Raw genomic sequence first — 24,066 nt, 5'->3', positions numbered from 1 at the left:
AATATAGCAATAACTTCAGTCTATGCAAGTTTGTGCTAAAACATATACCTTTTGGTCTATCAAAATGGTCGATGGATTAAATTCTTACAAAATAAATTCGAACTGATAACATTCTTATCTCTTTTTTATTTTTGCCAATACTGTGTACGAAAAAAAAGAAAACTATGAGAAATGCCAATATCAACCATTACGACGAATTTCTGATTAGAAATCCGTAATACATCGTTATTTTGTACTTCACATACAGACAAGTAACATTCTTAATAAATCTCAAAGCATTTTTCACTATACCAACTCCAATAACGAATATAAGTATTTTCGATCGACAAATTGTATTGCAATTTTTCTTTAATATTTTAACCACAACATCGCTGCCGCGATAACTGTCAATGATCTATTTAGAGTATTTTAGAGGCAACTTTGCAATGCCTTAAAAAACAATCGAATAACTATCGTTATATCTTCAAATTACTTTGAAAAAAAAAATAAAACAACCGATAATTCTTACTCGTTTTATACTCGCTTGTATTCTGAAATTGCTGAATTTTTGTTTCACTCGAATAAAAACTGTGTTAATTTGCCGGACCAATTTAATAATCAAAATTGTGAAGGAAGAAATAAATAAATATATATATATATATATATATATATATATATATATATATATATATATATATATATATATATAAATGTACATTTATTAAAAAGTACTGTGATATATCAGTGAAATATTATTCCAAGGGTGTACAAAATAAAACCCATGCGGAAATATGCCAAATATTAGATTGTTTGATAAAATGGAAATAAAGAGATTAAAAAAATAAAATAAGATAAAATGAAAAAATGAATGTATAAGTAAAGACGAATGCTCACAGGCTTGCAAAGACTCTGATCGATGTTGATCTTTTGTTAAGCATAGATGAAACTGATAACCTTACATTAGCATATACACTGCAGTTGCAAAAAAAGACTTGGTAATATTTGTTATTTTTAAGTTATAAAAATTCAAATCCGTTGAAGCGTATATTCATATTTAGATAGAATATAGTTGTGATCGATATTATTACGCCGATTTTCGAATACGCATAGAGTACATAAATGTTTTTCATCTGCTTTTAAAACAGACGTTGTGTATTATACAAATTTATGATTAAAACTATACCGCAAATACAATTCAAATATATAGATACAATATGCGTATACGTACCCTTTGCCGTGCGTTATAACCTTTCCGATAAAATTATCGCTTGTGGTTATGGCATTTTATTTATAACCCATCAACATCCACAACACTCCACAATTTCCTATGCCGCAAACAATCCCTTCCCTGCCCTACCGTTGTTTACCGATGCGGTCGAGCTCCGAACTGATTGATATCCAGACTTTTGAATTTGCATTCGAACGACAACTGCAACGAATCCCAAACTGACGATGATACTTTCTTATCGATACTAACTCCCGTTTTTACAGGTATTGTGTGGTTTTTACCGTTCTCAAATTTTGACCCCACAGCAATTAGGCGCTGAAATATCGAGATTTTACCTTTTCAATTGCACAATTGGCACGAGAAAACTGAGAGCTCCTCACATGCAGGCGTGAGACCATCATTTAGAAACGGGGAAACTTCAGCAGCTGACTTCACACTACTCGAGACTGTCATGGCGGCAACTGTCAAACGACTGAGAAAGACGCATGGTCCGTGGCTGGTCGACGGGTAGAGTCGTCTGCTATGTTGTAATAGCGCGCATATACAGCTTATAGTAATTATATTGGGTTGGAAGAGTTGAGTAATCGTATTTACGAGTGATTCACGCCAGCACGTGAGTAAAATTAACGCTCATTACCCCCGTTTTGTTCCCTCTCTGTAAATTAGCAATGGAGGCACCGCGAACGCCGATGGACAATCTCCTGAACATGTTGGGAGGGTTTAGTCCGGGTCACGAGAAGGCACTCAAGCAGGGCTTCTACAATGCCGTAGCTCTCTTTCTACTTTTCGCAGCCTCCGCTGCGTTCTACGGCCTCTATTTCATACTCAGTCCCTTTGTCAAGCCGCTGATATGGGCGCTGCTGTGCGGCTCTGTACTTTTTCCCTTCAAACTGCGACTCACGACCGCCGTACAGTCCTGGTTCGTTACTATGGAGAGTTCCAACAAGCCATTAATAGTCAATGTTGCTGTAATTCCACTCCGGTTTTTCGACGACGTTTCTGAAATCATCGGCTCGCTGCTGAGGAAGTATTTCACATACATCGGACCCGTTTTGGTTGGCATTCCGACCCTCCTACTCATCTATAACTACACTCCGAGTTTTCTCACTTGCATCATTTGGAGGGAGTTCCAGATCGCCAACACCATAATCAACTTCTTTGTTTCAACATGCGGTTTACTGACGGTAAGCCTAGCACTCTTGTCTAAAATCTTTCGGGAAAATTCCAAATGACTGTCTGATGAGTTATTGCCTATAAATAAACTTGACTTGTCAGACCTGCTGCAGCTAACTTGCAAAGCTAGACAAATAGCCGTGACTCCATAGTATTCAAGGCATTTTACGTTATTCAAGTATAGAAAGATAAGATTTTGATGACGAGTCAAGGGATTCTGTTTTTCTATTTCATTCTACTGTTGTGTAATACAGGATTAAATGAGGATCTTTTTCTTAAGTTTCAGTAAACCATCAACACAACAATATTATTATTTCTTTACCAGGTAACAACAATTGTCATCGGGTATTTGTCCGTCCTCTACGTATACTGGTCACCGGGAAATTCTATCCAATTCCGCTACATGTCGTTCGTTATATGGTTTGTTGTTAGCTTGTATATATCAAACTTGATCGGAGCGTACCAGGTGATCGTCTTCGTCATTCTGCAGCTGCTTTTCCTGTTGGGTTTCATTTACGAAGTAGTTCTAGTTTTGGAGCGTCAGGGAATGGAGGGAAGAAGAGTAACCTTCGTAGACGCTGCCCGCACAGTTTTCTCTAATCATCTCGTTAGTCAAATACCACACGATAGTTCTTCCAAATCACTAACACCAGAAGATGACGTATGTATGCTACCACGTTCGTCGGGCGAAGGAACGCCAAAATTTTTCTCTGAGCTGGAAGAACAAAAATTTGAAACCAGTAAAGAATTGAAAACTCTGCCACCTCAGAGTAAGCTGTGCACCAAGTCAATGTCTCTAGATGCAGATGTCGGAATGTCACCTGAGCATCTGCTCAATCCGCAAACTTCAAAGTCAATGGAAAATATGCGCGCAAGGTCAATAGCTCAAGAGCGAAATTTTTTAAAGAAGTTGAAAATCGACTTCAAATTGTCACTGGATATCGAAGACGATACAGTGAACACGGAATATTACATGTACTTTGCATTATACGCTTGCATCGGGATGCTTGTTTGGAAACATAAATGGATGATACAACTCTTATCCCTGCCAATTGCCTACTATTTGATCAAGCAAATCGGAAGCTCCTGCGGGTTTTGGAAGTTTATAGACAAACAGTACAGCGCTATCGTCGACACTGTTGCTACCTGGTGCAACGAGAGACATCAAGCATTGGTCCCTGCGCATGTCAGAGGCCTGTACAAAATAGGAGTAATCCTGAATAAAAAATTGACCGAAGTCTTGAAGGGGTCTGTAGACGCTGTAGCTACCACAGCTGTTATCCTGGGATTGCTCATATTCACTACCTGTGCCTCAATTTTTATCACCATACAGGTGAGTGGGCTCAAAGAAGAACAAATGTTCGATCATTTGAAAAGAATTCAGATGATTCATACGCACATATTGAGATCCTTCTATTTTCGTCCTACTGCAGGTTTATGCTGAGGGTATGCACCTGATTCAAGTCACGGGCGATGCTCTGAACTCTTCGCTAGTCAATAACGCAGACATAGACTGGGTGCCAGAGCAATGGGAAGATTCGGTTAACAGCGTGCTGGACAATGCCTACACTTATGGTCGCAGTGCGATATCGGATGGTGTGAGTAAACGACTTTCACGTTCTCGTCTACCTCCCATTCATTGTTTGCTTCTTACCTGGGCAAACGATTTCATATTAAGTTCGTCAATTATTTCGCAGATAAAAGGGCTCGTTAAGGACATGGAACCGATAAAGGCTGAAATGATGGAGAAAAAGGTTCTTGAGCTATGGGACAGGCTTTACCAAGCTTGGATGATGTCAAACGCCGATCCTGCAATGGTTGGCCCTACAGTAGACGCTGATGCCGCCTATTCTGTATGGGAAAGTTTTAAAGACAGCTTCGGAAAAGCGCCACTGCGTTAGTACGAAATATGAAAAAAACTACCTGAATTTCAACAAAAGGTCGAAATTTCTAATGTGATTCACAATAATGTTTTCTAGAATTATTCAACATGACCAGCGTACAAAATTTTGCCAAAGAAAACGTCGGGATTCTAATGTCACTTTTGGATTCCGTTTGGGGCATAGTCAAAGGAAACGTATCCGTGATAACGAGTGTTTTCACCGAGTTATTGTATGTTGTACTTATGAGTGGCTCTGCAGTACTCAACTTCATGCTCAGCATGGTACGTTCGATCGTCAATATCTGTCCACACATTATAAAATCAAACGGCAAATTATTCATCGTTCCATACATATGTACAATTACAGGTAGTGTTCTTCACAACACTATTCTATCTGCTGAGTTCTAGTGGAAAGACTTATAAGCCAATAGAACTGATTACTGTGTTCAGCCCGATAAGCTGCAATAGGTACGTATTGGAAGATGCCGATTGCGACGAAATATTGTTTTTCGTAATATATTCGAATTAAAATTCAAATAACTTTTGTTTCGCAAAAGCATTCTCAGCATTGGACGGTATGTTTGTCTAATACAATAATTCAAAGATTTCGTCACTTATTTGTTTGATGTTGTATATATTGCTTAATCTATTCTCGTTTTTCGAAATCTTCAGATTCGCCATTGCCCTGGAAGAAGCAGTGATCGGCGTTTTCGCGGCAACGTTCAAGCTCGCATCGTTCTTTGGAATGTGGACATGGTTTACGCACAATCTATTCCAAGTGAAAATAGTTTACCTTCCATCAGCGTTCGCAACTATGCTAGGTGCAGTTCCTTTCCTGGATGCATACATTGCTTGTGTTCCAGCAGCCATGGAATTGTGGTTTACTCGAGGATCCATGGTTGCCTTGGCCTTTTTCGTGTTCCATTTTGCTCCGTTCAACATCGTAGTCACAGATTTTTACAAGGAGATTAAGGGGTATTTGCAAATGCATTTTCTATCTCCCCCCCCAATTCAATACCAGGATTTCTTTGTAAAACAATCAAATTATGGTCAGACTGAGAGTTTCTAATATTCCATCTTCTTCTAATTTTCAGGGGCGGTCATCCGTACTTGACCGGGCTTTCAATAGCAGGTGGCGTCTTTTGCCTTGGGGTACAAGGTGCGATATTTGGTCCGCTGTTACTTTGCTGTATAATGGTGGCCATAAATCTGAGTCGACGATATCTCCACTCTCCGTCAGAAGAGGCTATTTATAAACTTAAATCTCAATTCAGTCATTTGAAAGGGGGTGATATATAGCGATATGCATGAAAGAGCGTAACTGTCTCGCGTCTTTTTATTTAGACCTAAGCGTTAAACGCTTCTCATTTTCGCGGTAGATAAATGAAAAGTCATCTACAGCGTGTAAATGCAATGAAAACGAAGGCAAGAAAACTTGAAGCAGCGATGAAGACATCTAGAAAAAGAGTATATCGTATGTATACTTCAAGGTTCTCTACAACTAGCAATGACAAAACATGTTACGCATTCGCTATTACAGCTTCTCTCAAATCTAATTGCCAAATTGAAAGATTGTTTATTGTCGATCGAATATTTACGTAAATCTTGCTTCTGAACTTCGATAAAATTTTACAAGTGTACACGAAATGGAACAAACGTTGTAAAAACAAAGAGAAAAATTACGTGCTGGAAGCAAAAGTGATAATAATAACGACGACGACGATGAACGCGGGTACATACCTAGTCTGTATTTAAAGTACTATCAGTATAGTCATTTTTATGGTCTAATATTAACATAGTGTATGTATTTTATATAGAATATAAATATTTATTTTGCTATGCTTTTTTGTTTACTAAACCAACTTCATACTACTGTTACTGTTACTACTTTGATAAGAAAAACAAAATGAAAGGAAAAAAAATTTGCTGTGCGAAAAACGAAAATCATATTATATTGAATAAAAATTAATTTATTTAACTGTCATAGTGTTGTTTCAATATTTATCGAATGAGTTGGAAATCCCTTTAACCGGATATAGATTGAGTGTAACAAAAAACAACGTGTGCAAAGCGAATAACATTACATGGGTGTAAATCGAATTAGTCAAGATGTACTGGATGTGGATCACCTGCATCGCAATCATCATTATATTAATTTTGCTCGTCGGATTTGAAATCTATATTCACCGTGACAAGTACGGGATTTAATTGTGAATCAATTCTAATTGAACTGTGATTCGTATAATCACAGATACTGATGGTATTTTTTCTGTCATTCATTTCACGCAAAATAAATATTCCGTCATATTCTAACAAAGATGCGTAGTTTTCACCTAGTATACGATCAACTCAGGTTCGTCATTTCGCTGGTTCAAGAAATGCGGTGTTTTTATCTTTTGATTAACATAAATATCTGACAATGTCGTAACGGAGAGTGATTGCCTAATAATTTCAGCTGTCGTTGTTTCCTCAGAATGAATAGAAACTATCTTCACTCCACGGAATATGTGAAAACCATTCTCCGAAAACCGTCCATTTACCTCACTACCCAGATCCAACCACACAAATAGTGCAATGCTGTTCGATCGTAGTACAATAGTGTAATCCGACCCATTTGAATTTGCCACTTCTCCATTTTTCTGCTGAACATGTACCTGCAAGAGAAACGTCAGACCTCCATTGGATGAATAACGAGAAATATGCCGATGAAATTTGAATTAAGATTCAAACTTACACGAATATCTGCCAACGGCAATGACACTGTTTTCAGTGGCGCAGGATAAATGTAGTTATTTGGCGCGATAGCCGACTTATCTTTATCCATCAACACAAGCTCTATGATACACTTTCTTTTTCTCAAAGTCACCCCACCGCAGTCAGCTTGCTCAAGATAATGATCAAGCCCGAAATTTGCAACCATTGTTGCGGCATTTGATGACTGAAAACAGATAAGTTTACTATTAAAAGTACACCAGGCCAATTGCGTTGAGGATTTCATATTGTTTGAGCAAAATAATACTTTACAATTGTAATTTCCCTAATGATCTGCGTGTGAACTGGCATAGCAGAGCTCCATTTATAAGTATTTATTGCCAAGCTACAATTCTTGATCTCAGTTAGTTTATCCGATACCACGTAGAGCTCCAGTTCACTCGCGGGTGAAACATGGGATGTGACAATTATAGGTGCAAAAAATTCCTGGGCATAGTAATGAAGCATTTTCCAACGACCCCCGAATTCTGGATATACAAGAAGATTCGGTAATTCAGTGTCTAATTATCAATGCTATTGAAACTCACCTATTGATGACCAGGACGGGGCCTGCCAAACGTCGTTGAGCTGCCAATACAGTGCACCCATGGTCATTCCTTCTCCCACGGAGTTCAGACTGCTTCGAGCCTGTCTGTAAAACTCGGTTTCAATCTTAATCGAGACAGCCTGGTTGATTTGCGTTAAATAAATATACTTGATGAGGTAATCAGTCGCATTATCAGATTGAGGAAGTTCAAAATTTTTCTTCACTAGAGTCTCCATGGATTCATATCCGCCTGGGAGGTGCTGACGATGTTTCATGAACGAACTGTTGACCTTGAGGTCATCTATATTCTTGGTTGCACTTGCCAAGGTGTGTATCGACGGAATTGACTCTACCCCATATTCCGAGGCAAACCTAGGTCTCGGATATTGATTTATGTCCCATCCGTTGTTGATGTAGTTGTAGTAGTGTACTGAAACAAATTGAAGCTGGTTGCAATGGATGATACGTTAAGATTTTGAATTACCACTGTGGAAATTGGAGACTGCTATTACCATCTCCGTACAAATTGGAATAAGGGTCCGGTCCAAGATAATTATTTTTTTCAGTGAACAGGCCGTCGCTAGGACTGGAGACCATAAACGGCCTACTCGGATCTACCCTTTCTACTTCGGTCTTAATGACATGAACGTACAGTTTGATGTAGTCTTGCTTGTAGATTTCTTTAGTGCCGGTTCCATACCAGTTACCATAAAGCGCGACTTCATTTTCGTTGTTTCCAGCCCAAATTGCAATGCTAGGATGGTGCTGTAGCCTCCTTACATTTTGCACTACTTCTTGTCGCACGGAGTCCAGAAAATCGTTAGTAGTTGGATACATGGCACAAGCAAACATGAAATCCTGCCAGATCATTATTCCGTACTCATCGGCGATCTCGTAAAATAAATCAGACTCATAAAAGCCGCCGCCCCAGACTCTAAGCATATTCATATGCGCGTCCTTCGCAGACTTCAGCAGCTGTCTGATTGTCCCTTCCTCCGCTGAAAGCTCTGGAAATACGCTTGACGGAATCCAGTTACTGCCCTTTGCAAACATAGGAACGTCATTGATCTTAAAATAGAAATTCAGCCCTTTTGTCAACGGCTCTTGAAGTAACTGGACTGTTCGGAAACCTATCTTCAAATTCCGACGCGTTTTCTCATTGGAAACCGTTATTTCAATAGTTAATGGGTAAAGACGTTGATCTCCGTAACCATTTGGCCACCATCTCTCGATATCGCTCTGAAAACATTTGTTATTTATTCACAAACTGTTCTGTGAATAAATTCATAAAATCATGCGTAATCGCTTACATCAAGAATGTTGAGAACAAGAGACACATTAGCATTTTGTTCAATCATTTTCAATGTCGCATCACTCGAGTTCTTAACATGGGTTCCTCCATTAACTTCCATGTCGGCAAATATATTGCAAACAACAGTCTCGTTTCTTGTTTCAACAGTATTGACGAACGCTGTTATTAGGATGTGCCAGGTGTTATTTTTCTTGTAGAGATCCGCAGTCACATCAGTTACCAAAATGTATTTTACAACTTCCAGTTCAACGTCTTTCCTGAAAAAGTATAAAAATTGTAGAGTAAAGGTGATAAAGTAGAAAAGGTTCACAGAGGAAGAAAATCTTACCAAATTCCAATTGAAGGAAACGCTGGGCCCCAGTCCCATGAAAAACTGGCTTGCATTTTTCTTATATGATTTACGTGACATTCTCCGTTATATTCTTTGGGGACGCATTGGGGCGGTACTATATACTTGCGGCTCTGTTCGTCATACAGTTCGTTGGCTGCCCTGATTGGTGAACCTAATATCACTTTCAAATTATTCTCCCCAACCTGCGGTGTAACGACAAATGTAAAATAAACTATCCACGCAGAATCGCATGATTCCATAGCATAAAAACCCCTAGTTGTTATTTACCTGTAAATGTTTTGTCACGTCGAATCGATATCTCACAAACATATTTGTCGCTTCCCCAACTGGTATCTCGTTGATAAATATTAAAGCAAATGTGTCCAGTCCATGAAACGTTAAAATTGCATTTGCAGTTTCATGGAACGGCACGCTGACTGTGGGTTTATAATTTACGATAAAAAACATTAGCCAAAACTTGTACACGGATTCGTTTATCAATGTATCGTACCATTGAAGCTGGTGGTAAATGCGAAGATTTGATTTCCCACCCAACGATTGTTGACATCATTTTGACCGATTAAATTTTCTGGAATTATTCCAGCCTTGACTAAATCTGTGTAGACGCCTCCAGGTACCGTTGCATCAAACGATACAGCTGCAAAGTTGGAAAGAGGTAAGTAATGAAGATTACTAGAGAAACACCGCAATCCGTCAAATAACTACTAAGCTACTCACTGCCTTCGTTCAGCCTATGAAACGTGTCATCTGTAAACAAATGTCATAAGAATTTTGTGAGTTTTCTGGAAAAATATAGATAAGTCTGCAACTGGGAAATCATCTTACTTACTCGGAGACAGAATGTAGGCATTCCAGCGACCGTTTAAGCTGATTGATTGAGCACCGAAGGAAAAGAGAAACAATGAAAGGAAAGGTGATACTTGGGTTAATTTCATTTTCAAGTTGTTGGAAAATGAAACTTTGCACATCAATTCTTCTGAGATCGTTCAAACACCCCAGATGTGGAGTGCAGCTGACTTGTCTGTCGTTGAAAGGTAACCTCCGATCATAGGCGGTGGTTAGAAATCTCTGATTGCATCAATTATAACTGATAAATCATCTGGTTCGCCACATTAACTGAACTCAAGCAAGTCTTCAAGTCAATTATAGTTGTATGCTATCAAAATACCTCACTTTAATTTGACCTGCGACCTTATACATCAAACTGATAAGAGTGTAAACAAATCTGCTTGCATGTCTCTTATCACACTTTATTTACAAAGATAAATATGGTGACTTGGGCTCGCCATGCAGTTGAGCGGACAAAACTTGTACTCTTCGGTTATAAATACTTGATGAAATTTAAAATGTAAGTTCAAGAAAAATAAAATAGTTAAATCTATTAATATTGTAATCATAAAAGTTTTTGCGAATGCAAAACATTAATTATGAATCTTATTCCAATTAGTACAAGTTTTAAATCGACGAGTATGATCGGCAAACAATTTATACAACAGTTTTTTGAAACCCTATCGCTAACTCAATAAGCTTTCTGTACACAGATTGTGACGTAAAAACTGCTCGTCGGTATAATTTCCCTTCTCATGTAAATATGCTGTAAAAATCTTTAATTCATCTTAATCACTGCTCATACCAAAATTGCTGGGGTATTTTTTTTTTTCGACATTCAACGTCAGTTAACAAAATAGGTACAACGCTTGCATATTCTCTATTACAAAACGCTTGGGTCATGGCCACGTTACGCCAAAAGGAGGTAATAAGCTGTTGACTGTAGCATTTTCTTGTTTTATGTAGTCCCGATATCGAATTGTAGCGACAGTATAACAATAACTTATTTACACCATCTGAACTGTAGTACATCAGTAAAATGCTAATAATTTCAAGTGGAATGTTTAACAATCGAAACGTTTTTTTTTTTTTCCTTTAAAATGATAGAAAAAGTTTGAATATAATTCGTCCATTATATTTTATATTCAATAACTTAATGTTTTGACCTGATAGAGGGGGACGGGGGGCTCCTAGGAAATTCAATTGACCCAACAAATCAATAAAACACGCTTAATTGCGGCGCAAAATAAAAATTAACATTCAGGCCGAAATCGCTGTGACAGCGAAAAATGAAAATAAGAGTAAGTTATGCGAACGAAACCTATCGGAAGACATATGTCATATGCAGGTGGTCATCATCAAAGAGTGGAAAGGATAAATTATATTTTATCACAAGATGATAGCTTTTGTTTTGAGACTCTTCTGTCTGTGATTAAGGTTTTTCATGTATGCGCGATGTAATCATGATACTTACAACAGTCTTCTTTACCCACAATGACCAACAACAAGGAATTAATATTACTCAATATCGATAAACCATATGTAAAACAACTTGTGTATTAAATTTCAATTGTATAACCGCACGTAATTTTTATTCAAATTTACTTGTAACATATGTAATATAAATAATTGGCATATTATCATCATTTCTAATGTTATTATTATTATTATCATCAGTCAATCCGTGATTGCATCTAGCAGCAACACCACGAAACTGTATGCTGTTCAATTTATGAATGGATTTGCAGTTTACAATCCAATTAGGTACCCAAACAAACGTTTGGTGAGAACGTTTTGTTGTACATAGCTTCGGTAATTTATATCCATATAATTACCAAAAGCACATTAGCCTGTGTTTGTAAGAAAACTGCTTGGAATACAACGTGTATGACTCTTTACATAGGCTGAAAATTCTCGTTGATTTTTAAGTGAAGAACCTGTAATGTACGAATTTGTTTGAAATTCTTCTGTACGTTGTAGAAGCTAAATGCTGAAGTAGGAAGAAGCTACCCAGTCACTGCCTCCGCTTTATGTTTGCAGGCGATTTTCGTTTTCTTTTTTGCCGAAGAAATTGCTCCGTGTAGTTTATAGAGGATTCACTTTGCTCACTGATTGGAATAAAACAGCGTATCGGTGATGTTGGAACTTCGATTATTCGTGCGTCTGGTGAATCTGAATTTCAGTTGATCAATCAATCGTTAGCGGAGGTCACATGATGTTGCTATTATATAAAATAGATTAGTTAATGAATTTCCTTTTCTTCTGATATTTGTCCATCTGACTTTTCAGCATTTGCAGAAGATTGCACATAAATAGTTTAAAGCAAAATGATTACACGTCCCATCATAGTTGTCCAAAATTGTTAATTATATTTCAGAAATTCGTAATTTACATACCAAATTGAGTCTGATTACTCTGCTTCTCCCTTTCCTTCGACAAACAATGGTGACAGTGATCCTCCAAGATGATACCGTCCTTTGTTGAGAATTTAGAGCAAATGTTGCAAACTAAGAGTTGATCGTCATCAGTTATCATAAAATCGTCATTACTGGCTGGCGAACGGCTACCACCTGGTATCGCGACATTATCAAACTGGTTACAGTCAGCGGCGTGCTGTTGTATTTCTGCTTTCGAAAACTCGAGAAGACAGATTGGGCATTGAACTCGTTCTTCTATAGCCTTTTGGTTAATGTTGATAGATGTGGGGATGTTATCATCATCATCGTCCTAGGAAAGACAAAAGTACATGGACTATGAATGTGACTATTTATTCCACAATAATTGAAATTTAGTTATGCTATGTCCGGAAAAGTTCATAATACAAACCGTGAACACAATTTCTTGGCGGTGCCTCTCTGCATCTGCCTGTTTTTGTTGCATCTGCCTCGCTCTGCGTTTCTTATTACGAATGACTTCGCCGTTTCTCCACTTCTCTTCTTTAGCTTTCATTTCATCTTCTTTTGCTTGTTTCTGCTTTCGTTCCTCTTCATCCTTCTGCAATCTGATCAATGCTATTTCTCTTCTTTTCTCTATTTCTTCACTCTGCAGTTTGGCGTGCTCTGTCATTTTAATAGCCTCCAATTTCGCCTCAGCGTTTTTATTATGCAGCAGCCACGATGCTCCGAGAGCCAGTTTACTTGACAAACCTTTCACTTTCAAAGGTTTTATTTCTATGTCGCCCTGATTTTCCTCAGTTTCATCATCATGGAGCTCGTTTGTTATTTCACCATCGGTCAGCGTTCTAATCGGACTCTTGGTTTCTTTGGAAAACGGATTCCTAAATTTACCCCTCGCTGCTGCGGTCGTTCCTATATTTGAACCTTTTTCCAACACGGCCTGCGCGTCTTGTTTTACAGGGCATTTCCTTTTCCGTTTTGCTCCGTTTTGTCGTGCAACCTGTGCCGATTTAGGTTTGCTTGGGTTAGGCGGCACGATGCGCCTAGGCACGAAGTCCTCGGGTGATGAGATGCGATCAACTTCCTCCACTTTCTTCGTATACTTCTTCTTTCGCAAGCTTGCCAAATCGTTGTTGTCAAAGTCATCGCTGTTGTACGCAGTTATTAAAGACGGTTCCTCTATTCTAACTTTGTTCAAATTATTCAACATTTTTTCGCTACGTGTTAGATGTTTTTCGCAACCGCTAGAGCTCCCTGATCTCATTTGGGGTTCCCAACACATATCAGATGTTTTAGCTTTCTTCTTTGTATCAAATATACTCTCATTTTCATCATCACTATCAACCTGATCCTGTGCTACATCTCTAAAGTGATCAACAGCTTTACGTTTGCAAAGACGATCCTGGTTTCTCCTTGTCAAAGAAGACTCTTGATTTTTGACGAAACTTGTCCGCCTTTCTGGCGTACTCGGTTCTTCTTTTGAAGGCTTCTTGTCCAAGCTACCATTATTGGTGCCCACCTAAAGAAACGTTGAAATGAATTAGATACTTTATTTTCGTGTTTGTAAGGAAATATATAATTCATTCGTTTTTCTTGTCTTTTGTTTTATTATTCAAGTACAATATTTTAAAACACTAAGATGCTTTTCTCATTATACATGTATGTACAATTTTAAGTAAATAAGAAACTGCGACAGATGTAGGTTTAAGTTTTAAAGTGAGAGACAGTATTTAATGCTTAATGGTACAAGCGGTATAAGGCGTTGTTGAACAGAAGGCAGACTAAGATACGTATGTTAAAAGTTAGAGAAAAAGTGGCGCTTCAATAGATTTTCAACAACAATCATGTGGGTCGTCTTAAATATTATTCTCAACATTTTAAACCATGATTGAAGATTAGTTTGAATGCTAACTTTGAAATCACGATATTTTTCGAAAATTAAGAAAGAACAGAATAAAAAGAAATCACTTCTAGTTGTCTCAATAAAAAAAAATCCAATATATAATTTCATTAGTTTTATAAAATAAAAATTTACAACCCGCCAATTGTATTTCAGGATCGAGAATTAAATGCTCTAATTTCAACGATATACATAGCATAATATATACAAATGTTACATTCACATACGTATGTGAACAAAAAAGGATCGTGGAGTATTGTGTAACAATATTTTTTAATAACAGGAAGACGTGAATTGGAAGTGTTTGTTTTATTTTAAATTAAATACAATCTACCACTGAAAAAATATCAGATTGAGTATTCAGTTCGCCATTATTTGAACTGTATGTAATTCTAAAGAGAGATGCGATAAATAAATATAAATCTGATGCAACTGTTCTCTTTGTAAAATTGAAAACTGTCACGGCTTATAAAAATATTTTCAAATCGGTAACTTTTCATCGGTAATTAGAGAGGCGAATGTGTACATATATTGAAAATCTACTAAAATTACCGCAACGACCGCAAATTACTTGAGTCTTTTCAGTAAACTACGTCATTATTCAACATTTACATGTCAGCATAAATGTAAATTGTGTATATCAAACGTATCGTATATATGATGAATATTTAAGAGCATAAAACTGCTTTTTGCTTGATTACACAGTGATAATTCATATAATAGAAACTTTTTTGTGTAGTAAATTGAGTTTTGTTGTGAAGAATCGGCTCCGTCAGCGATAAGATTGATATGAAACTGATTGGATGGAGGTACCCACCTTGATGGGTGACCCCCATTGAAACTCTGAAGCATCATGCCTGTGTTTTCTCCTCCATATATCGGCGACTTCTCCTAATTGATAAGTCAGAACGTTCAATAGTTTTTCTTTTGCATCCAAGGCCTTTCTATGATGACAGAAGTTGTAAGGTATTCTTTCCTGTATCACAGGTCTGTCCTTTTGTCTTAGAGGTACGTCACTTTCCTCAATGACAGATTTGGTAGGATCCAGTTTCCACCTTTCAACCCTCTGATTTTTCCTAGATTTGGCATTTTCAACGTTAACCCTGAAACTGGCACTCGGGGAATTTTGTGAATCTTGTGATATGTCTGAAACAATTTGCCACGCATTTTTAACCAATGGTTCAGTTTGGGTTTCCTCAACTTCCCCGCTTGCCATCGTATTTTCTTTGACCAGTTTGTCGAATATCGACTCAGGATCCGTGCTGGACCGCCTAAGATTACGCTCTTCGTTCGTAAATAATTCGGGCGATGATAAAGACATTTCTTCGACCGGTTCCCCATCTAAAACTGATTTACGACTAGACGCTGTTGGCGATACTTTATCCGATTGTTGGCGATAAGAGAAACTTGGTTTAGGTAACGAGTTCTCATCCGATAGCAAGTCTCGCTTCGCATTACCCTGCAAGGCCACTTCTGTCCCCGTCATTTCTTGAGAGTATTGACTCATCTGAAATGACCAAACGTATTCCTTACCTTCTGCGATTAAATAATCGTATTGATTTCTAACTCGTCACCTCAATGTTTACAATGGTGCATTTCAATTAAAGTAAGACTATCATTACCTCCTGAGAAGAACGATTCTCAGGTTCAATACCAGCCATATCTCTGGACTCATTAATGACCTGGAGTATTTGTTTCATCTGGTCGTAACCCATTCCATCCTCGTACATTTCCATACCTGCAGAAGATTGGAATGTACAATGAAAATGACCAAATAATGAAAACCCATCTTGCTTGACGAGGGTTAGTTATCTACGAATTGAGGGGGTTAGGCGGAATTTTACCTGGAATTTTTGGTGTATGATGAACCACAGTTAGAGGTTGGATTTGAAGAATAATAAAACTTGAAACAGATTTCAATGATCAAACGAGTGAACTTACTCATCAGTTCCTGAGCCATTTCGGCAGCTTCAATTTCCTTGGCTGACATTTGGTTTCTTTGCTTTGAACTTCCCTCGCCGGTCGACATTGTTGAATGAACAGTAATGATAATTGTAAACAAAAAAATCTATCTACCTATTTTCCCTTGCAAAACGTGAAAACAAATATCAATGAACAATAACATTGGCAGGTATCGGATTTCCAAGGTAAATAAACACACCCGAAAATAATGCGCGGCTCTAACGGCTCGTTATCGCCCGCGGAATGGTTAGGAAAAAAACCAAAACTTTGTCGAAACCATAACATTTATTTGACTTTGATTACTCTGATTTATTTGCCTCCTACTACTTTTCTCGAGCACGAAGAGAAAAACTTTTCGGCCAATTGCTTGAATTGACGTAATCTAGAAATCAAAAGTTTATCCGAACGATCCGAACCACGATCCCAACCAACGTGTCGATCGAACTAGCTGTGACGCGTATTTTTACATTTGCGTTCAACTTCACGTGCTTCCAAAATATGTATGTATGTATGCATGTATGTACGTATGCATGTACGTACACACGTGCATATTGTACAGTACAATGTTCACGAGTCGAGTACGTCTGCATCCGTTCTCTTTTTATTATCTCATAAAATTATCAGACCATATTTGTCACCAATCTTATTGTTAGCTCATCACGGAACCTACGTTTTTGTCTTCCATTTTTTTTTTTTTCTCGCTAATACTTCATCAATCAGCGTAACGTTATGGTAATTTTTTTCCTTTTTGCAATAATTTAGGAAGTGGGATGGCAGCAGTGGACATACGCAAGTAATTTACAGATTTCACACCTCATTATTGACAGTCCACGTTCGGCGCGGCGCTTGAGACCTTTCTGAACGTGATTCTGAATGACGTGGCGCCATAAGTGCGTTCCGATATTTAGTTAACAGCACTGACGGCAGGGTGTAATTCTGATTGTCTATAATTAGGCGCAACCAGCCACCCATTTTGTTGTCGGGTTTGCGAAGAAGCATATATCTATAAAACGCCGATAACTCCCTCAATTTTAAACGGACCTACTTGAAATTTGAAGAAAATATTTTTGATCTTTTATATTTTGAGTATCGTCGAAAATTAAAAACCAACATTTTCGAAAATTCCAACTAAGTGTAACTCGTTAAATATCTGTCCTGCCATTATAACGTCGTACTCACTCATCCGTGGTTAAACTTGTACCAATCATTCGGATTCAGAGCGAGGCATCCTCAAGAGCTTTGCATTTACCTTAAAAATATATTATACCCAATCTGATCAATCATAATTTACTGAACTCAAGCTTCTCGGTCTATTTTGATTTTTTTATGTATGTACCTCATTATAAGTTGGATGAGTTGGCGATGTAAAGGTCCTCTAACTATTATTTATCATTACACAAACAACAACAACCATCCGGCTGAGTTCCCTCTGCTTCCTTGTGTAGGAATAAATAAGTCACAAAAAATTCTACCATATATGCATCAGGATAAGATCAGGATGAAATGCAATACTAATTCTCTTTTACTTTGCCAATCAGCTTTGAAAAATTTTTGCTTACGCTTCAATGTGCGGCAGCTCACAAAATCGATGATAGTAATATCCATATGCGCTCATTTTCTACGCGATTCTTACAATTTTATTGCACTCTATGCACGAACGCTTTTGTAATGATCTTAAATCAGTGAAGTTTGGTCTAGCCCTGGAAAAAAGGAAAGCTTGCTACAATCCTGACGTATGTATCTATATGCATGTATATGTATACATACCTAAAATCTATGCAATAGATTATTTTTCGTGGACGAGTGTTCAAACAGATCAAAATATATATTTGAAGGTAAATGGCAGGAAAACGCCGATTTATTCACGTGAAAAATGATTATTACAGTTCAACTCATATGGATAAGGGTGCACAATGTTCACTGTAGAAAAGTAGCTGATTTCATCGTTACGTCCGACAACGTAGTGTAATATGATACACGCGTATCTGTTTCAGACAAAAATTTTGTCGTCATTCCGAAATCAGCGGGTAACTCCGTAAATTTCAGACGGTGAAAAATCCCTCCAACGCACAGGTGACGTTGGAATCAGTCAGAGACGTCGGAAGTTTGAAATTGGTTGGATTCTTTGCCTGGTTGGATTCTTCGCTGGAACACATGAAGAAATATGCTGCAATAATTAAAATGTTTATACATGTACTTCGTTGAAAGGCGTTTTACAAGCTTCGACGTATCATATTTAATCTACAAAATGTTACACGAATTTGATTTTTCGTTTTTCACCCCTTTGTTTTATAAAAATCTTTCAACCAATCATCCCGTTTCTTTCTTCTATTAATTATTCGTCTTTCTGAAAACGTCTGTAAACCATATCATGTATATTTCACATACTTATGTAGCTTATATAAGCGTCGAATCTTCCGCAATTATTCGATACAGGTATGTAGGGTGTGAAGGTATAATGTATGTATGTACCTCTGATAACGAGTGTATAATGGTTAAATGTATACGCATCACGAAAGTAGGTATGCAATTTATTGTAAGTTGTAATACGTACAAATGATCAACGGATACTGCACGTTTTATTAGATGTACGATCGTCTGCCAATCGTTCAGGTTCTACTTCATAATTACAAGTTTGCACTTTCCTTTGCTATTTTGTCTTTCGCCTTTTCCGCATGTTTTGAAAGGGGCAGTGATGATATTTCTGTTGATCACAAGTGGATCTCTTGATTTCGCCTTTCCTTCGTCCCCCGCGTACACATATATCTCCTCGGCGTCTTGATCCCTGCTGTGTCCCGGTTCCTCGTGAATTTTTTCAAGGAATACGTCCGGGGCGAAGACGAAATCCTCCGGCTGGGCCTGTGTGGGCCCCTGCAGGAGCGGGTACCGCCGAGGATCGTAATTAGCATTGAAAGTCAACCGTTTCGAGCTTTCGTCACCGTTCACGCCGGATAATTCGTTGGTGTCGATGAAAACCGGAACGCGATTGCTTGTGTAATACGAACCGACGGAATCTCCACGGGAAAAACGGCCATCCACGTGTCTTCCGAGTATCACGCGATTGCCACAGGTAAACAGTTGTAAGAGGACCAAGAGGCAACAGACTCGAATTGCAGGGCACGGCCGCAAACTTTTTCCCCCGAACATACTCGTAGGCTTCCTTAGAGACATCTCAGCACAAACTCGAGTGAACTCTTCAGGTCGTTTTCTAGCACTCCGCACTGTAGAAAAGCTTCGCTTGACTTATTCTTGGAATTAATTATACTCGCTGCCGCAAACAAGATCTTACTGGCATACATATTCCGTATGGGAGGTCTTATCTCGAGAAACATCCGTAGATAGGATACCGCAATTCCACTCTGTGCAATGTTATAATTCGTAAAGTCTAGGTCTGCTTGTAAATATAATTCTATGCAGCACATGTGATAAATATTTATCAGAAATCTGTTCATTCCGCCAGGTATTGCGCGACTTCTCTAGTTCGTTTAGAAGGTGGAGGATTAATACCTGTCTCTCATAAGGCATATTACTGAAGTCCATTTGAAATCATCTGGGGGATTATTATGGTTTTTCACGTTTCACATTTCCCACCGTCCAAGGCATTGTGATTGGTTAACGAAACTTTGCAAGCCGATCAGGATACTTGGACGGTGGGAATTGTGAAAAGTGAAAAACCTTAAGAAGTCCCCTGAAGCGAAATGCAACAGTGAGGTCAAAATTCACTGAAAATTATACAATTTAGAAAACTCACTGGAACCCTTTCTTAAATCAGCTTCCGAGCACACGAATCGTGTAATTTTTGAAATTTTCGCATTCGTGCTACGGTGTTTCCACATTCGTTCCGGATTGACCTGCCCGATTAATTACTTTTATCGTCGATGGATAAACAGATACCAATTCTGCAGCATTACAATTCCCTGAAGAACAAGAGTTGGATCATTGTTGGATGGTGTAAGTCCCTTCATAATATAATAAGCCTGTCATCAAATTCTACAGCATATGAAATTCTCGAGATGGCAATAGTTGCATAGAAATCACTTTTCTCGATGCCTCAACAGTTCAATTAAAATTTAATCGACGGTGGTCGCTATTACGTCTGCGATGCTTAATCACATACCTATACACGTTGCATGAAATATAACGAATGGCAAACAGTTGAATATGCAAGCTCATTACAACGAATGCCGACAACGAGCCCATGCAAGCTGCAGGATTAATCGGTGTAACAATTCAATCGTTTGAAACTTGAAACTTGAAATTTTGAAATAGCATGATTGAAATGACGAAGCAAAGCGAGGACAAACTATAAGACATACCGCGGTCATGTTCGCTACCTACGCGTATACACGTGTGCACGTCTCGCGTAACACACGCAGTTCTATTAGATTTTGGCTATCAAGATCGACAACCAATTGGAGAAGTCACTCACCAGAGGTTTATCGTGGGCTATGCAAAGAGCACGGGTCTGCATGCACCGGTGGCGTCTCTTCTTCGGCCAGCACCGCACCGTTTCAGAGGTGCGGCAATGATGTGCATAGTCCTGAGTGAATATTTTTTACTCTCATTATCGGACGACACCGCGGTCGATGCCTCAGTTTCCGGATCTCCTAACGCCTGCCGCGCAGGGTCGTAATTTATAGTTTGAACTTGTGCCTCGTTACCCTGATTTTCCGTTTTGTCTTGACTCCCTGCCGTTCCGTTGATACTGCCGAAAATTATCAAGCCGATGATTACCGTGACGCATCGAACTCCGTCAATCGACATTCTGTTACATCGACCGTTGATGTACGCTACGGGAACGTGACTAGTAAAATCAACGCATCTCTTGTACGTTTTATAGAAATTCCCCGTGAAACAGATGTCCCGGTTGGGTTACGCGACGTACGGCAATAAGACGACGCACTCATCGTTTAAGGCAAGTGGGTGGTTCCTGGTATTGCAGAGAGCTGAACTCACTTTGCTTGTTCAATAAAGGCGCGATAATGTAAACTGATTGGCACTCATCGGCAAACGTTACGTAAATAAAGGTCGAGTCTTGAGCATCGCAGCGAATGCTTATACATTATACAATTAATATATCACACGTATACATTATATATAAATCTGCCAGAGATGACAATGAGACATGATACGTTAATTCGTGCGTATAATATGAATGTATTATCACGACGAGCGCAAGCTTCGATTCAAACAATTTGCGATTCAAAATTTGCTGTGTTTCCGAACAGAGTTTAATATTGGCTCTCGGGTTACTCCAGATTCGTCACAACGGACCCGTAACGTTACAGTCGGTCTGACAAGAGCGTATTTTTTTATTACCTTTTTCATTCAACTGGCAGATCGTTCAATCGCCACCGCAATTGACTTGGAGTCTGTCTGGCGCTCGTTACCACGCAGCTGCAAGGAGAGTTTTTGAAAGTTTGGCTGAGAGGATGGATTATATGAAGGAGACGAAGATTCCGTAATGCACACACACAAGGGCAAAGAGCACCGCTCGTCCGTGGTCTGGTAAGTTTTTTGCCCGCTGTCTATTCTCGTTGCTCGACGGTTGTAAAACAGCTACTTTAGTCCCGGATCTGAGGCAAAGAAAAAACGCAAAATCCATACACGTGTTACAAAAACTACGGTACGCACCACGGACGAGCGGTCCTATTTGTCTAGTGTGTTCGCATGAACCCTTTAACGGCCAAGCCTCGAAATGTTTGAAAGAACACGCTTTATAAAAATAGAGTCTATCAATTTTCATGCCTAAATAAAAAGTATATTCCAATGAAATTATTGGGTGAAAAATTTCCTTAGAGTGCGTCGGCATTTGTTAAATTATTTCAGAACTTTCAGATTGAAATTGAAGAAGATATTTTTTGAAATGGCTGTTAAAAAAAAAGCTTTAATACGGCATCAAAACCATCTGCTAAAGTCGATAATAACTAATAGTAGTAATAATCTTGTCAGTGTTTAATATGCCCGCGAGCGCTATTCAACGAGAATACCTTTACGAACAAAGTATATGTATATATAATATTGTCATATTGCGGTCATCTCCAGCATACTTCCTTATTGCACACGTATAACTATATCAATATTACATACATTGTATTGAATTTCCTTCACCACCTATATACATACGACAAACGACGGCCGTTACGCATAACCATACGCGAGCCTCGAGTTCAGTTTGTCTCGCTGCAGTCTCGCTGCAGCTTCCGAACTTATACCCAAATGTTACATTACCTATACATTACGAGGACGTTGCGAAAACCTTCCGGGAGTATTCCATTAGCGTTGCGCGCGGAAAGTTACAATTATCCTAAGTGTATCATGTTCAATGGGCATATACGTACATAGTATTACGCCATAGCCTATACGCCGTACACCATCACGCGATGTGTTCTATGGCTTTGTGATCTCGGTGATCGAGTATGTCACCGGCGGTACATTGGTTCTGACCCTAACGGTATTATGCCGCAAGGGAAGAAGAAGCAGGAAAAGAGGAATATCACCACGAACGAACCTTGCAAGCAATTGTCGACCTTACAGGACCAGCCTTGGTTTCCCGTTGGCGTCCAGTCGATATTCTCCGGATGAGGGTTGACGTATCGGGGCGGTAATGATGTTTCTTTTTCCGCGGCTCTTCGGAGCTCCCGCCGTTTCTGTCTCGGCATGATCGGGATTACCGGTATCGGTTTCGTCGAGTAGGATCTCTTCTCCTTGGTTAACGTCGTCGTCGACTTTCGTCTTATTACCGATGGCCGCACCGTCTCGCAGGGTTGGCGTTGCTTCGTTATGCTCGTGCGGCGTCGTTGTAGCCAGACTTTCCATTTTCCCTGCATCTGCCATGACGCCGGCCAAATGTCTCGTACCAATTTCAGAACCGATGTCCGTTCTTCGGTTGTCGGTGACCACTGAGGACCTCTCCACCCCCGCGACTTCAATGGGATACGTGGCGTTGATTTCGCTGCTCTTAGAATCCCTGCCGTCGCGTACAGGGTTCAGTAGACAGTCCCCGACCCGGGGCGTCGACGACGTCGATACCTCGCCGCCCATTACGCAAAGTTCATCGGCAATGATAATACTGTCGTCAAATGCTAATCGCGCCTTACTTTTACGTCACGTATCACTCCTATTACCTAAACCCTCGGGTTCCTCACCGATTTCATTCCCAAATTTTCACACCGAACGTGTTAACGTTTTACCGCAATACTATACAATGGCGTTATTTATCCACATTTGTAGCTTCGCGAAACTTTTACTCACGATTTATTGGTTGGAATGTGACTGAAACGCGGCTGAATCAGCGCACGCCGAACCTATATATATATATACTTATACGTGTGTGCGTATATTACTGTTATCCAAGCCTTATCGGTGCACTAATCAGTCATATCTCTTCGACCAGTTTTCAGAAACGCATTATATATCTACCGCACGCCTACTCGATGAGTACAACGAACACGCTGTAAGCAAACACCTAACAAATATTCCCGGACAATGATACAACTTGTCCCTGTTCATGCAGCCTTTATACCGACAATGAAAACAGATTCCGTAATTTGGTAATTGCACGACACCTAACAGAAATCGGGATATACGTGAAGCGGTAGACAATCAACAACGAACAGCCTTCACCTTATTCACGGTCAGAATGTGCCACGTGTAAGCGACGGAAATGAGGGTACCTCAAGGTTTTTCTCATCACAGTTCCATGAATCATGTTTCGTAACAGAGTGCAGCGTTTAGAGTAAAAATTATGACATCC

The 24,066-nt window shown here is 39.0% G+C and overlaps 4 protein-coding genes across 16 annotated transcripts; 1 reads left to right on the top strand and 3 right to left on the bottom strand.

Annotated features, from left to right (window-relative positions):
- The first annotated feature begins 1,544 nt into the window (after positions 1-1,544).
- LOC124305450 (transmembrane protein 245) lies at positions 1,545-6,196 on the top strand. 3 transcript variants are annotated; one of them, XM_046764915.1, is made up of 10 exons: positions 1,545-1,782; positions 1,874-2,391; positions 2,706-3,713; positions 3,814-3,978; positions 4,078-4,276; positions 4,360-4,544; positions 4,630-4,730; positions 4,820-4,837; positions 4,935-5,237; positions 5,357-6,196. In XM_046764915.1, exons 2-10 carry the CDS (start codon positions 1,876-1,878, stop codon positions 5,559-5,561), a joined length of 2,700 nt encoding a protein of 899 aa, XP_046620871.1. In that variant the 5' UTR covers positions 1,545-1,782; positions 1,874-1,875; the 3' UTR covers positions 5,562-6,196. The 3 variants fall into 3 exon arrangements, with proteins under 3 accessions (XP_046620871.1, XP_046620870.1, XP_046620873.1); XM_046764914.1 differs by having other exon boundaries at positions 1,545-2,391; XM_046764917.1 differs by lacking the exon at positions 4,820-4,837 and having other exon boundaries at positions 1,549-2,391; positions 5,357-6,195.
- On the bottom strand, positions 5,610-10,192 carry LOC124305449 (beta-mannosidase). Its single transcript, XM_046764913.1, has 11 exons — positions 10,054-10,192; positions 9,942-9,971; positions 9,715-9,861; positions 9,492-9,640; positions 9,201-9,406; positions 8,871-9,129; positions 8,073-8,799; positions 7,562-7,990; positions 7,287-7,501; positions 6,997-7,200; positions 5,610-6,916 (listed from the first exon to the last, which is right to left on the bottom strand). The coding sequence occupies exons 1-11, from the start codon at positions 10,190-10,192 to the stop codon at positions 6,596-6,598; spliced, it is 2,826 nt and encodes a 941-aa protein (XP_046620869.1). The 3' UTR covers positions 5,610-6,595.
- A 1,424-nt stretch (positions 10,193-11,616) lies between these two features.
- LOC124305451 (uncharacterized) lies at positions 11,617-17,182 on the bottom strand. Of its 4 annotated transcripts, XM_046764919.1 has the most exons (7): positions 16,290-17,182; positions 15,971-16,086; positions 15,166-15,855; positions 12,879-13,967; positions 12,449-12,779; positions 12,063-12,224; positions 11,617-11,989 (listed from the first exon to the last, which is right to left on the bottom strand). In XM_046764919.1, exons 1-6 carry the CDS (start codon positions 16,375-16,377, stop codon positions 12,067-12,069), a joined length of 2,472 nt encoding a protein of 823 aa, XP_046620875.1. In that variant the 5' UTR covers positions 16,378-17,182; the 3' UTR covers positions 11,617-11,989; positions 12,063-12,066. The 4 variants fall into 4 exon arrangements, with proteins under 4 accessions (XP_046620875.1, XP_046620874.1, XP_046620876.1 ...); XM_046764918.1 differs by having other exon boundaries at positions 11,617-12,224; positions 16,290-17,181; XM_046764920.1 differs by having other exon boundaries at positions 11,617-12,224; positions 16,193-16,328.
- Positions 17,183-18,138: 956 nt separating this feature from the next.
- LOC124305072 (uncharacterized) lies at positions 18,139-23,787 on the bottom strand. Of its 8 annotated transcripts, none has more exons than XR_006908316.1 (3): positions 22,822-23,784; positions 18,865-19,531; positions 18,139-18,477 (listed from the first exon to the last, which is right to left on the bottom strand). XR_006908316.1 is itself a non-coding variant. In XM_046764086.1 (2 exons), exon 1 carries the CDS (start codon positions 23,352-23,354, stop codon positions 22,842-22,844), a length of 513 nt encoding a protein of 170 aa, XP_046620042.1. In that variant the 5' UTR covers positions 23,355-23,787; the 3' UTR covers positions 18,139-18,450; positions 22,822-22,841. The 8 variants fall into 8 exon arrangements, 4 of the variants coding, with proteins under 4 accessions (XP_046620042.1, XP_046620041.1, XP_046620040.1 ...); XR_006908317.1 differs by having other exon boundaries at positions 18,139-18,450; XR_006908315.1 differs by having other exon boundaries at positions 18,139-18,455; positions 22,822-23,781.
- Between the last annotated feature and the right edge of the window lie 279 nt (positions 23,788-24,066).

The sequence above is a fragment of the Neodiprion virginianus genome, chromosome 5, assembly GCF_021901495.1.
Source record: "Neodiprion virginianus isolate iyNeoVirg1 chromosome 5, iyNeoVirg1.1, whole genome shotgun sequence".
NCBI classification, from domain to species: domain Eukaryota; kingdom Metazoa; phylum Arthropoda; class Insecta; order Hymenoptera; family Diprionidae; genus Neodiprion; species Neodiprion virginianus.
This window is presented reverse-complemented; position numbering and strand designations above follow the sequence as displayed.

Excerpts from the sequence above, each read along its gene's own strand:
- LOC124305072 (XM_046764083.1), bottom strand. The coding sequence starts at position 23,354 with ATGGGCGGCGAGGTATCGACGTCGTCGACGCCCCGGGTCGGGGACTGT. Across the intron at positions 18,456-22,845 it reads GGGAAACCAAGGCTGGTCCT|CGAAGAATCCAACCAGGCAA; the intron begins GTAAGGTCGACA and ends CATGTGTTCCAG.
- LOC124305451 (XM_046764919.1), bottom strand. The coding sequence starts at position 16,377 with ATGTCGACCGGCGAGGGAAGTTCAAAGCAAAGAAACCAAATGTCAGCC. Across the intron at positions 15,856-15,970 it reads AGAATCGTTCTTCTCAGGAG|ATGAGTCAATACTCTCAAGA; the intron begins GTAATGATAGTC and ends TGGTCATTTCAG. Across the intron at positions 12,780-12,878 it reads GCCAAGAAATTGTGTTCACG|GACGATGATGATGATAACAT; the intron begins GTTTGTATTATG and ends TGTCTTTCCTAG.
- LOC124305449 (XM_046764913.1), bottom strand. The coding sequence starts at position 10,192 with ATGTGCAAAGTTTCATTTTCCAACAACTTGAAAATGAAATTAACCCAA. Across the intron at positions 9,972-10,053 it reads TGCCTACATTCTGTCTCCGA|ATGACACGTTTCATAGGCTG; the intron begins GTAAGTAAGATG and ends ATTTGTTTACAG. Across the intron at positions 7,991-8,072 it reads TTCCAATTTGTACGGAGATG|TACACTACTACAACTACATC; the intron begins GTAATAGCAGTC and ends AATTTGTTTCAG.
- LOC124305450 (XM_046764915.1), top strand. The coding sequence starts at position 1,876 with ATGGAGGCACCGCGAACGCCGATGGACAATCTCCTGAACATGTTGGGA. Across the intron at positions 2,392-2,705 it reads CAACATGCGGTTTACTGACG|GTAACAACAATTGTCATCGG; the intron begins GTAAGCCTAGCA and ends TTTCTTTACCAG. Across the intron at positions 5,238-5,356 it reads TTTTACAAGGAGATTAAGGG|GGGCGGTCATCCGTACTTGA; the intron begins GTATTTGCAAAT and ends TCTAATTTTCAG.